Genomic DNA, 12,735 nt, shown 5'->3' with positions numbered 1-12,735 from the left:
AATCTCAGGAAGACATTAACAACAGAATCAAAAATAAAATAAATAAGATAAAATCATTATACTCCAAAGCCAAGAGATAAAGACAAGGAAAAGAAATGGACACAGCAGTATAACCCAAATATCTTCCTAAAAGCTAATTTGAGAACCACTACCCAAAACAAAATCAGTATGAGAAATGAAGGCCGGGCAAATCTGAGAAACACACATCCATAGGCTTTTTGAAGAACATATAGTTCCCAAATTAGCATCCCACCCACTCACATGCAAGCCATTATTTACTTTGTATGACTCTATGCCAAAGAGAGGACTCTTCTTAGGGGAACCGCCTTTAGCCATAATAGTGTTTCTAGGCACCGCCTTACCAAGACCCAGGCCCTCATCTAGTTTAGACCTACACACAATCTCCCACCAACCAAATGATCCCTCTTCTGCCCAACCTAGACCAAAAAAAATCTCTGATAATTTTCTCAAGCTTATTAGCTTTGCCAACTGGAATCCTAAAAATAGACAAATAATAAAGAGGAAAAGTAATAAAGACGGATACTAGCAAGACTATGGAGGCATTTGGTGAAAATTAAGTGTTAAGTGCTCAACATTAAATTCAATCTGATTTTGTGAACCAATTTTGAAGTTAGCTTCAACCAGTCACTGAATCTATATACTAAATTAATCAATTACTTGGTATGAAGGATCTAAGATCTAAATAAGTGGTGTTTTTCAATTTTAGCCTTCTCAACTACAAAGGGAATAACTATTTGGCAAAATTAATAGGCTATTAAATAAATCAAAGTTTTTAATTAATATTTCTTGTCATAGATTTAACTACTAATCATGAATAAAAATAATATATATTTTTTTAGACAAAAATAACTTTTATTATTTTATTTTTAACCGAGTGCTGGGCTTTTGTCATTTTCATTTTTTTCATAAGCGCTAGCATTGGAAAAGAGACATTTGAATTTTCCACTTACAGAATCAGACATGTTTCAATAAAATAAATTTTAAGAAAATTAAGAGCTACCACCAATATTCATCTGGAACTGTAGGGCAGGATTGTCTAGAATCAGTTCCTTCTTTGCGATTTGGAAGGACAAGATACCACAACTTGAATTTTTTAAGTATAACAGGGTTACTAATGTTGGGCCTTCGGTTAATGGGCCTGACAAGACAAAGGTTATGTTTAGGTGGATTGAGAAGGAAAAGCGATCTGAGCCCAATGAAGCAGCGGGTTTAGTGTTGGTTAAGTCAATTGGGAGATTTTGAAGATGTTATAAGGAGAGGCCTGCCAAGATCAAGAAGGCTGGTTTCAAACAAGTATGCTGAGTTGGGTCTGGCCAAGTTCACTGTTGAAATTAATAAATATAATAGGCCCATCAAGAAAAAGAGGACGTCGATGTCATTGCTGAAGGGCAGAGAGCAGTTCTTCATATCCAGTTTGTTTCGAAGATTCAGTAGCTAGGAGTTTAGGCACAACTTAGGGAAGTTAAAAGGAAAGGAACGAGCGAAGCAACTGAACAATAAGTTGTCAGAAACAAGTATTACCGTTCAACACGCTCTATGTTCTCTCTTGTCTACCATAAGGAGTGAATCGCAATCCTCTAAAGCTTCCAAGACAGATGAAAGTTTGTATCTCAATTCAAAACATGAAATGGGAAGTATGCATAAATCTCAAAAGGGTTTGTTATTGGATCAGCTGATTGCAGAAAATGGAATCCATGGGGAGGAAAATTTTTGCCTACAAACTCAAGTTGTGCTTTCAATGAATTAAGAACTCAAATTGACTTGGAACTGTTTCCTGATTTGAACAGCATCAAGGTGGGGAAGGTCGTCCCAAGAAGTTTTCTGAAGAAGCACAGGTTGGTGTTCACGAAGAACACTGACGACGAGGTTAGACTTGAATCTTGATTAAGAAGGCATCTTTGAGCATAGTTCCTACATAATCCAATTGTCATCCTGGGTGATTCAATTTCTAATGAGGGGGTGCGTGATTATGTGAAAGAACTTCTATTGAACGATCAGGGAACTTCTAATTCTCAACAAGGTATTCTTCCCATTCCTAGCCAATATAAATTCACATATTCTAATGGATCTAAATTCACTGAAAAATCTTGTATGTCATATGGAGGACTTTAATGAGGGAGATTTCGTTTATATTAGTCCTTTGGGGGGTGAGAGAGACAAAAGAGACCCACAAAAAAACTCCTAGAGGAGACAGGCATAAAGCCAGTGAGTCCCTTAGGGCTTGAAACATGAAATTTTGGAATTCAAGGACTAATAGCTAATTTATTATGGAACCTTGTATTGTTAACTGCCCCTTATCACGTTTTTTTTTTTTTTTTTTTTTTATCAGTAAAGAAAGTATATATTGAGAGGCATCAAGGGGATGCCAGCCCAAAGTACAAGAAATCAACCACCCTAAAGGGTGTCATAAAAATCAAAAAAATTACATTAAACTCATTTGCTAGAAGTCCACTATGCCAACTAGTAACAGCAATAAACCACTACTCTTTGCTAAACTGAAGCATTGAGATTGAATTTTTGAAAATTCTTGTGCTCCTCTCTTTCCAAACACAAAATAAAATTATCATGAGCTGCTTCCCTTGTGAAAAAGGCATCCTTATTTGGGGCAGTTTTCTTCCATAATTGAGACAAAGGGGAGTGAATGTTGTTTGACTCTTGGATAAAAAGTTTCCTGTAAAAGGATCCAATAGTGAAGACCCCCTTCTTGTCCAAGGACAAAACAGGAAGGTCATGAGAGTTATGAGGCTGGATCTTATGAAGATGACTATAGAAATCAGTGAGGTATTGGAGTTCCCAATCTTGCACATTTCTATGGAAGGGGATATTCCAGAAAAACCCCTGAATTGATGCTCAAAGGTCACTTATGCAAGCATATTTATCACAAGCTATGTTGTAAATGGCTGGAAATGAGACACTGAGAGCCTCCAGATAATTCCATACATCATGCCAAAAATAAATGTCGTTTCCTTTCTCCACCTTAACTCTAATAAAAGAGACGAAGTCATTCCAGCCCTTCGTAATGTATTTATACACACCTGTGTCGTGTGGTCCTCAGCCTGCCCGGGAGATCCACCCACTGTGCTCAAGCCCATATTTGATTGCAACAATTTTCCACCAAAGGTGATCTTTATCAATCATGAATCTGCATAACCATTTTCCAGAAAGGGATTTATTGAAGATGTGAAGGGACTTTAAACTCAAACCACCTGATCTGATTGGTAGTTTCACCAAGCCCCATTTGACCAGGTGGAATTTGAATTCCGCCCCCAAGTTCCCCCCCAAAGAACCTCATTTGAATCCCTTCCAATCTTCTGGCAACAGAAATTGGGAGTGGGAGGAGTGACATGAAGTAAACTGGAAGACTTGTCAAGGTGCTTTTAATAAGGGTGAGTCTCCCACCTTCTGACAAAAAATTCCTTTTCCATATTGCTAGCCTTTTCTCGAACTTCTTGATATAGGGGTCCCAAACTCCTTTATCTTTAAATCTGGCTCCGAGAGGTAACCTGAGGTAGCTGATAGGGAAGAATCCTAATTTGCACCCCAAGAGACATGCAAGGAGAGGTCCTCCTGAACTGTCGCTGATCCAAATAATTTCATTTTTTCGAGGTTAACTTCAAACGTGAAACAGCTTAGAATGCTATTTCAGATTCAGAATGTGAAAAGGGTCATCTTCACAGAAAATGATGGTGTCATCCGCAAATAATAACTTTCAAACCTAAAACTCCCCTTGCCACCTTGACACACAATAATTAAAATTCAACCATTTTTTATTTTGGGGGAATAACAAATCCACTCATCAGTTTAGCTGACTCAAACTAATCCAATTACCCCCACAGGCCCTGCTTATGGCAAGTGTAACATTTTTTTGGATGATATTTTTCTTTAAAGAAAAAGAAAATTCATTAAGAGAATAAGGACTATACAAGGAGGATAAGACATTTTCCTAAGCAAAACAAAAGAGCAAAAAAGAAAAAATAGATCATATACAAAGATCAAATCAAGCTACCAGAATCAACCAATCTCGCTGCAAATCAGAAAAGCCAGAACTCCCAAAGCAACCAGACAAAATGATCTACAGCAAAACAAACCCCCGGGCATTTCTCTGCAGCCAAATCACCCAGAAAACAGGAAAACCAGTACATCACCAAACTTTCCTCGCATCCTTACGCCTCTGAAATCCTCTTCAATCAATCAAAAAAAAATCCTCTAAAGCACCAAACTCTCTTCTAAAGTACCAAAAAACTCGTTCCATAAGGACCAAGCCGAATAACAATAAAGAAAGATGTCAGCACGTGTCTCACCACTTTCATGACACATCAAGCACACATTAGGGAGCACAAAACTCATAAAATCTTACGATATATTACCAATTCTGTTAAGAATAGCCATCCAGCATCAAAACAAAAATAAAAAATAAAAAAATAAAAGAACACTTAATCTTAGATGAAACCTCAGATTTCAACAAACACTTTGCAAGAGGAAAAGAGTATGAGGATTGACACACATGAGAACAGAAAGAATTCCATGAAACGATGCCAGAAGAATACCAATTTTGAACCCTGACATTCCCACAATAAGAATGACAAAATGACTCCAACATCTTGAGAAGTAAAGAGAGCTCCACGGCTTCACTCTCACTAAGATTTCTATGGAAATGAAAGTTCCAACATATAATCTCATCATTAACAACCATAAAAGAAGAGATAGGTGCAAGACAACAATGGAGAAAGATGAAAGAGGAAGCACCTATCAAATGAATTTCCATGGGCTTTCATGAGTAACTCTAACGCCAATATACATTTGCTTCCAAGCAAAATTTACCATTGGTAAATTTATTTATATATATATATATAAACAAAGATTTTGTTAGAAAGAGAAGAATGTACAAGAGCTCTTGATAAGTTTATGCTGAAAATGAACTTTTTTCTTTTCAAGGTAAAAGTCGGGTGCGACATGTTTGGTAAATAGGTTTTTGAGCTCTTAAAAAGAAAATTTTCACCTTTTTGAGAAGCTTTTAAGATCTATTAATTGAAGCTTTTAAAAGCTACTGATTTAAAATCTGTCTTTTTTGTAGAAGGTCCTTCAATATTACAAATTACACATGCATTATTCACATCTATGAAAATGAGAGGTCAATTTTGGTCAATTTAGCCAATTTTTAGTTTTCTGTCCAACATTTCAGATTAGCTTCACAGGGGCAAACAATTTCTATAACAACTTGAATTAGCTCCCTCCACTGTTTCCTTTTCAAAAGCTCCTTCTTGTCAGCTATAACAAAACCAAACTAAGCCTTAGAACCATTCCTTTCTCCAGTAGCTCATATATAAAATAAAATACTTTCTATAATTCAATACAAACAAACCCAAGCCAACAAAAACAGAAGGATCTACCACTACTAGGACTGAGCCAACATTATTTCATCTCCATCCAGGCAAACATTAGTAATGATCTATTTAAATATTTCAGAATCTGTTTCTCATCTCTTTTTGCACTGTTCATTTTTTTGGAGGTTTGGAATAAGCTTTTCAGTATATTTGGGGAGAGTTGGGTGTCTCCATTCGGTGGAGGATTTGCTAGTTACTTTATAGCTTGGAAGGGGAGAGACAGTTTGTAGTTGTCGGGGTGTGGGATTTTTACTGTTTTGTGGGATGTTGGGTTGGAGATGAATGCTCATATATTTATGGGGAAAAAGGATGTTTTCAAATTTTCTGTGGGATAGGATTCAAAATATGGCTTTGCTTTAGGATTTTGCAGATGGTTGTTTTAAAGGAGCGTAATTTTTTCTTCTTTGTTTTTTTCTTTCTTAGGATGATTTCTCATGCTCTTTTTTAATGTACTTCTTTGAAGATATTTCTTCTTTTCCTCTCAAAGAATAAGAAGATTCAATTCCCATCTTATAATTTGTAAGATTTGGCAAACTGATTTCACGTTAAGATCACGTTAAGGGGGGGAAAAAATCAACCTTACATTTTGAATTCCCATCTAAATGGAATTAAAAAAAAAGCATCACAAGCAGTTTCTATAATCTACAGTCAAATTTATCAAAAGAGAGGACCATGATTAACTGAAGTAGGCATGCATATTTTATATAACAAAAGATAAAAAAGTTAATAGGAGAAAAAAAGATGATGACCTAGAAGAGGACAGGAAATCCTCAAAAAATGAAAAATTCAACAAAATAAAAGCAGAGAAAAAATTTAACAAAACTAAATAAGAAAACCACTCTTTAAAATCTCTTCATTGTAATGGGTGGGATACTAGAGGAAGTGGAACTGTTTTTCATGCAAACCCATAGGAGTTTGTGTCATGCCTGTCTGTTCTTTCCTCTAACCCATTTCAAAGTGGGCAACAGCAACAATGTTCGGTTTTGGGAGGACATTTAGGTGGGTGAGAACTCTTTGGGGATGATGGTGCCTTGTCTTTTTAACCTTTCCGCTCTTCGCAATCCACCCATGAGCCCTTTCTTTTCTTCAGGCCACTGTCTGTCCATGGGGGTAGGGGGGTGGTGATGGGATTTTGTTTTTTCTAGGAATCTCAATTAAAGAGAAGTTGGTTATCAACCCACTCATGGACCCAATTCAATTCAGTGGGATCTTCCATCTGTTCCTGAATAGCTTCTTTCAAAAATGCTTCTGCTTTATCAAAATATCAAATATTTCGAAAAATTCCACAAACTACCCATAAAATAAATTGAGGGCTGGGAATAATAGGGGGAAATTTCTGAAAAAATATTGTAGTGGAAAAACAAGACAGAAATTAGATAGTTCTAAGAGATTCAAGAGATTCAAATGTTTAGTCATTAAGTTGATTCAATCATCCATATTGGAAGGTGATACTTAAAAAGTATTCCTTTTCCTTGCTACTAAATCCTTTCTCCTTCACCTCTTAAAAACTCATTCCCCCAATTTCTTCCGTTGGAGCCGCAACATTTGGAAGGCAAAGGTTCCTTTTAAGATTTAGACCTTCATTTGGACTGTGACACTCGATAAGATTAAAACACATGATTTGCTTCAAATTAGAAGATCAAACAACTCTCTCAATCCTAATAAGAGCTTGATGTGCTGAGTCCAATGAAATAAACGCACACCTCTTCCTTCATTATCAGGTGGCAACCCATCTTTGAAGTGCTCTGTTTTCTTGTTTTGGTGAAGCTTGCGTGACATCTCTTGCTTATGAGTAATTGTGGCTTTGGCAAGCGTAGGGAAGGGCTTTATGGCATAGCGCAGTTTTTGCTATCTTGTAGACCATTTGGATTGAGAGGAATGGGAGAACCAAGACCTTTCACGGATCACCCAACCTATCATAGTTTATTATGGAACAGAGTAGTATTCTTAGCTTCTTCATAGGACCATTCTTTCTGTGTTTTTTGAAGGTTTATCCCATCCCAACCTTCAAAGGAATTGGAGGACAGCTTTACTGAAATTTTCTTGTATATTTTTTTTTTTTGCTACTTGGAGAACATCTTGTTCTCCGCTCTAAATACCTTGCTAGTTCTCTATTAATATGTTTTTCTTATCCAAAAAAACATAACACTGCCAATTCCCTAATTCAGGCAGGTCATTATTCACCTTTCTTTACCATGTCATCCAATCAAATTTCTTTCCCCCCCAGATCAGCCACAAGCCCATCTTGTCCATCAGTTGTCGAGCTTCTTAAATTCTTACATTAATCTCCAACCTAACAATCTGTCGCAGAGTACAAGGCCTTTTAAGGCTTTATCAGGCTATCAGCAGATGTTTCTTCTTTATGTTTTGATATTCAGCATCTGTCTCTCATTTGTTCCTTCATTGTTCCTTCTCATGGAGGGGGCGGAATAATTTTGTTTGGACTATTTGGGGAGAATTTGGTGTGTCTAAAATCAGTGGAGGATCTATTGGCTATCCCTTTCCAGGTTTTGGGAGAACTAAAGATGGCACAGCATTGTGGAGGAGGTGTGAGCTCTTTACTCTGTTATGGGTACTTTTTTATAGGAGCAGAATGCATGCATATTCACGGGAAAAAAGATGTCTGTCTATTGTCTATGCTTTGGGATAGGATTTAGTACTTGGCTTCATCGTGGGCCTTTGCAGCTGATTGTTTTAAAGGATTGTCTATTTCAGATTTACAGCGTGATTGGAGGGCAGTTCTGTCTATATATAATTCTTTTTCTGTTCTTTTATATTCTGAAGTGGATTTCTTCAAATAAATATTTTTTGAAAAAATAAATTCTACCCAAGAGTGGGAAAAGTCCCATCTCTCAAAAATAGGAAAACTCTCAAAACCTTAAATTGAATCGGGCATGTATATACGAAAACAAGCATAATAATATCAAAGAAAACAATTGATGATATAACAATGGTTGGTAACAGGTTAGGAGACTAAAAATCCACTCTGTTCAGACATATGCAACATTCCAAGTGTCTAATGGGATAAGTGATCATTTGTTTAATCATTGTCAAGTGAGATGCAACTTTGGTGTAAAGTTTTTGCTATTTTTAGGGAGATCCAGAGATGTGGATCAGTCTGGTAACTCTGTGTGGATTATTAGAATTAAGTTTTGGGATTTTGATAGTTGTAAGCAAGGACAGGTGTTGCAGGCTTGCAGCAATGTTCTTGGTTTGCAATCTGTTGAATAATTGGGTAAAATGGAAGACATAATCGCAATGATAGGTCTCTCCCTCTATTTATAATATATGTCAAGTACAATGGGAATGACCATAATACCCTTACTAACTCACACTTATAAAACTCCAACACATAATAATAATACCAAATGACTAAATAACCAGTAGGTTCTGCTTAAGGAAAAGAATCATAGAATCTTTGATGATCAAGTTACGCCATATTATCAGCTTGGCATTGAAAATTTGTATAGCATCCCTTTGGGCTTTAGCACCTTGTTTTTTCTGGGGTATTTCTTGGAATGATTTGCCAACAGAGCAGAGCGAGAGACTGTAATTTTCCTTACATTTTGTTCTCCCTTCTCTATTCTCTTCTTCTTTATTGATAAATTTATTTTTGTGACCGCCCCCCCAAAAAAATAATAAAAATAATAAAAACACACACACACACCTGTTGTTTTGTTGGTTTCCGGAAGTTGAGAGGTAGACAGTAGTTCACAAGACTCTTCAGCTTCTGACTGTAACGGTCATTGCAGATACAAATAATAGGAATCTTTGAAATCTTGATGCTTGCAATAAGATCAGCAACTCCACCTCGATCTCCAGCAGACATGCCATCAACCTCATCCATAATCAACACAGTCCTTGGATGCTTTGACCTGCAATTTCAAAAAACACTTATTTACATGAAAAATATATTCATATTTTTTAATGATTCGGAGCCTTTAAAAAATAAAATAAAGCAAACCAACCGATCCATGTTGATTCCCAAAGCTTCATTACTAACAAGTTCTTTTATAGAATTTGCGGATTTTCCATCAAGTCCTCTCTGTATTTTTGCATCAGCTTTGCCACGGCTGTCACTGGCATTTACCTAGATGACATCCATGGATTCACAAAGGAGAAAGATAATAAAGCAATAGGGTCAAAGCAATTATTGATGAAATTCCATAATGATCCAGATCCATGCCTACTGAAAACTAAATTACCTCAGTTGCCTGGAAACCAAGCATCTGACTGACCAACTTTGCTGACGTAGTTTTCCCTATTCCGGGTGTTCCACTTAATAGTGCAGCTTTTTTAGCACCAGCATCATTCTGCCTTTTTGCCTTCCCCTTCTTGTCAGCATGCAGAAATTGATCATTCCAGTGTGCCAACCAATCATGAAGCTGCTTCATCTGTACATCATCACATGGAAAATCTTAACAGCAATGTTCCACATGATTGAGGTACGTGTGATTAAACCCAACTGCAAAAGCAGAAGGATAAAAATGACTCACAGGCACAGACACACAGATACTAGTAACTGACTCAACTACAAAACATACCAGTGACTGATTCCCTATAATGTCACTTGGAACCTTAGGCCTATACTTTTCAGTCCAGGTCAAAAAAGCATGCTCACTAGCTTGACCTTTCTGCTTGGCATGAGAGGAACCTGGAGTCAAACCTCTGGATGCTACACTTTTTGCCAGAGAGTTGCACACTTGATCTTCTGAAAGAAATAAATTTTGCAATGCATTATACTATAAAATGTCAATACTAAGCATACGACAGTTATATTTGTTAAAATATTTAAGCTACTATGGTGATGCACCCAAAAACATTAAAGAACAGGTCAAGGTCCCAATAGCTTTCAATATATAGAGTACGACCAACAATCCTTGCTAGTTTTTTTTTTTTATATAACAAAAGAAGGGATTTCATTGATAAGAATAGTATTCACAAAAAGGAGAAAAAATGTCACCCATCAAAATTCTGGAAAAATCCAGAAAAAAAACAAACTAATAAAACAAGACTGGGAAAAAAAAAAACACACACACACACACAAAAAAAAAATTCAGAACAGAAGATTCCTCCAATTCACTGAATATCCAAAAAACTCAACTGAACACCATAAATAAGCCAGGTAATGAATCATCTCCTAAACCAGCTGCCAATTCAATTTTCTCCCTTAAAAAATAGGTGCATTATGCTCCAACCATAATCCCCACAACAAAGCAAATATATCACCTTTCCATGGCGTCATTCTCTCTTTCCTTCTACCAAACCCCTCAAAAGAAATAGACAACAATTCCTCCACCGATGCCTGAAAACCCAAGATTCTCCCATCACACCAAATAAATTATTCCAAATTCTCCAAACATAGTGACAATGTAAAAATAAATGAGGTATCGTTTTAGAATTCACATAGCATAACACGTATACATATGGAGATAAGGCCTTCAAAGGTCTCCTGACCTGCAACAGGTTATTAGTATTGATTTTATTAAGCACAATCAGCCAAATGAAAGCCTTAATTCTTGGGGGAGCTTTTGCCTTCCAAATAAATGAATAGAGGGGAAAACAAGAATTAGAATGGATCAAAAACTCAAAAAAAAAAAATTACAAGAATATAACCCTGAAAGATCCAAAGCCCAACAGCAAGTATCCCTAGCTAAAGAAAGATGGCAGTTGTTCAATAAAGATAACAAGGATGAAAGTTCCAACAGTTCTCTATCACTAAGAGGTCTTCTGAAATGAAATTTTCAAGAAACCAAAGGGCTACTCGAATCAACCACAAAGAAAGAAATCATACTATCTTGCCTTGAGCTCAAAAAAAAGAGACATGGAAAAGATGAAACTAGAATATCATTCTCCAACCACAGATCTTCCAAAATTGAATCCAAGCACCCAACCCCACCACAAATTTAATGTGAGGCGTAAGCAATGGGAAATTTTGAGAATAGATCTCCAAGGGCTCTCTTATGAACATCTCAGCTACCATTGATACCCCATCCATTCTCACCCATCCTATACTTGCTTCTAATCAAACTATCCCAAAGGGAGTGCTCTTCTAAGGGAAAATAACCAATCCTTGCCAGTTAAAATGCAATTTACTTAAATAAGTGTCCCAAAGTTTCTACATTAATGAAATTATAACAAACAAAAGATGATAATAATAATAAAACCCAAATATCAAATAAATGCACATGCACAAAGACAAGGAGAGAGAACATACACCACAAGAGGGAGAGAATATTACTTCACATGCAAGAAGAAATCATGAGGACTACATTGAAAGCAAGAAATTACAAAGTTGCATCAAAATGTGGCGTCATCTTCATATTAATAGGACATTGGGGAAGGGAAAGAAAATAAATATATAATGTGCACAACAACATTTCCTTTTAGGTAACATACCTATCAAGTGAGTTTGAAATCATGAGATTTAATAAATCATAGGATTTAAAATGAAAGGTGAAAATTTTAACATTAAAATCATTAGTTGATGCGAAATATTAAATAAATCACAGGGTATGAAATCTTTGTAGTTTCAAATCTTGTTAAATATTCTTATGAACATATGTTATGTCGGGCGTGTGCCATTAAACTAAAAAGTTTATTAATGACAGTTGGTCAGGTTTGCTTCCATAATCACTATAGGCCATAACTCCCATATGAGAGAGGAATTTCTTAGATTGCCACTTCACCTAAAAGCTTAAGTTGTTAGATTGTGAACCAATGCATTTGCAGCCCAATTGCACATGAAAAGATAAACAAGAAAAGAATAACAACCATTCTTGGGAACCTGATAGTGTTTTAATGAACTTACAATAAAGGCAAGCAATAAGACTAGTACCCAGGACCTCGTTGCAACCATGACTTTCATATAGCATGTAAGGTTGACACTTTACCAAAAATATTAAAGTTAGGCCTTCAACTCTCCATAAGAGCCCCTAAAGCGTTGTGTGTGTTTGGTAGGTTCAGTTCAAAGACCTAACTCTACTACTACAAGACGAAACTTTTTTCTAGCCTTTTCAGTTGAATCCCTGAGGAAAACAATGGATTTAACTCCCCCAAAGCTGATCTTGGAGAAAGAGATGCAGCATTCAAAGGCATTCTTCTTGATTTGAAGCACTAGGGTATTGTCTCCCTTCCTAGTTCTTCTAGACCATCCAAATGGTTGCTACTTGCTCTAAAAATCCCTTCACACATAGAACCAATCGAACTCCTCCATTGCCATGAAGATGGAAATTCTTCAAATTTTCCTATATTCGGTGACCATGATGAGGTCAACTTCTTCCCCATCCAAAACAAGGATTTCTTTCCACTAGGATAGTTTTCATATTGT

The 12,735-nt window shown here is 36.3% G+C and overlaps 1 protein-coding gene across 2 annotated transcripts in view; it reads right to left on the bottom strand.

Annotated features, from left to right (window-relative positions):
* LOC131149133 (replication factor C subunit 1) overlaps positions 1-12,735 on the bottom strand; it is a 72,176-nt gene that overhangs the window by 52,981 nt on the left and 6,460 nt on the right. For both annotated transcript variants that reach the window (XM_058099253.1, XM_058099254.1), the window contains exons 8-11: positions 9,950-10,116; positions 9,611-9,799; positions 9,374-9,495; positions 9,073-9,280 (exon numbers count right to left, since the gene is read on the bottom strand). In XM_058099253.1, coding sequence (XP_057955236.1) covers positions 9,073-9,280; positions 9,374-9,495; positions 9,611-9,799; positions 9,950-10,116 — 686 coding nt within the window. The remainder of the gene's footprint in view (positions 1-9,072; positions 9,281-9,373; positions 9,496-9,610; positions 9,800-9,949; positions 10,117-12,735) is intronic.

The sequence above is a fragment of the Malania oleifera genome, chromosome 2 (genome assembly GCF_029873635.1).
Source record: "Malania oleifera isolate guangnan ecotype guangnan chromosome 2, ASM2987363v1, whole genome shotgun sequence".
NCBI classification, from domain to species: Eukaryota; Viridiplantae; Streptophyta; class Magnoliopsida; order Santalales; family Ximeniaceae; genus Malania; species Malania oleifera.
Note: the sequence above shows the minus strand (reverse complement) of the source record. Positions and strands in the feature narration are given on the sequence as shown.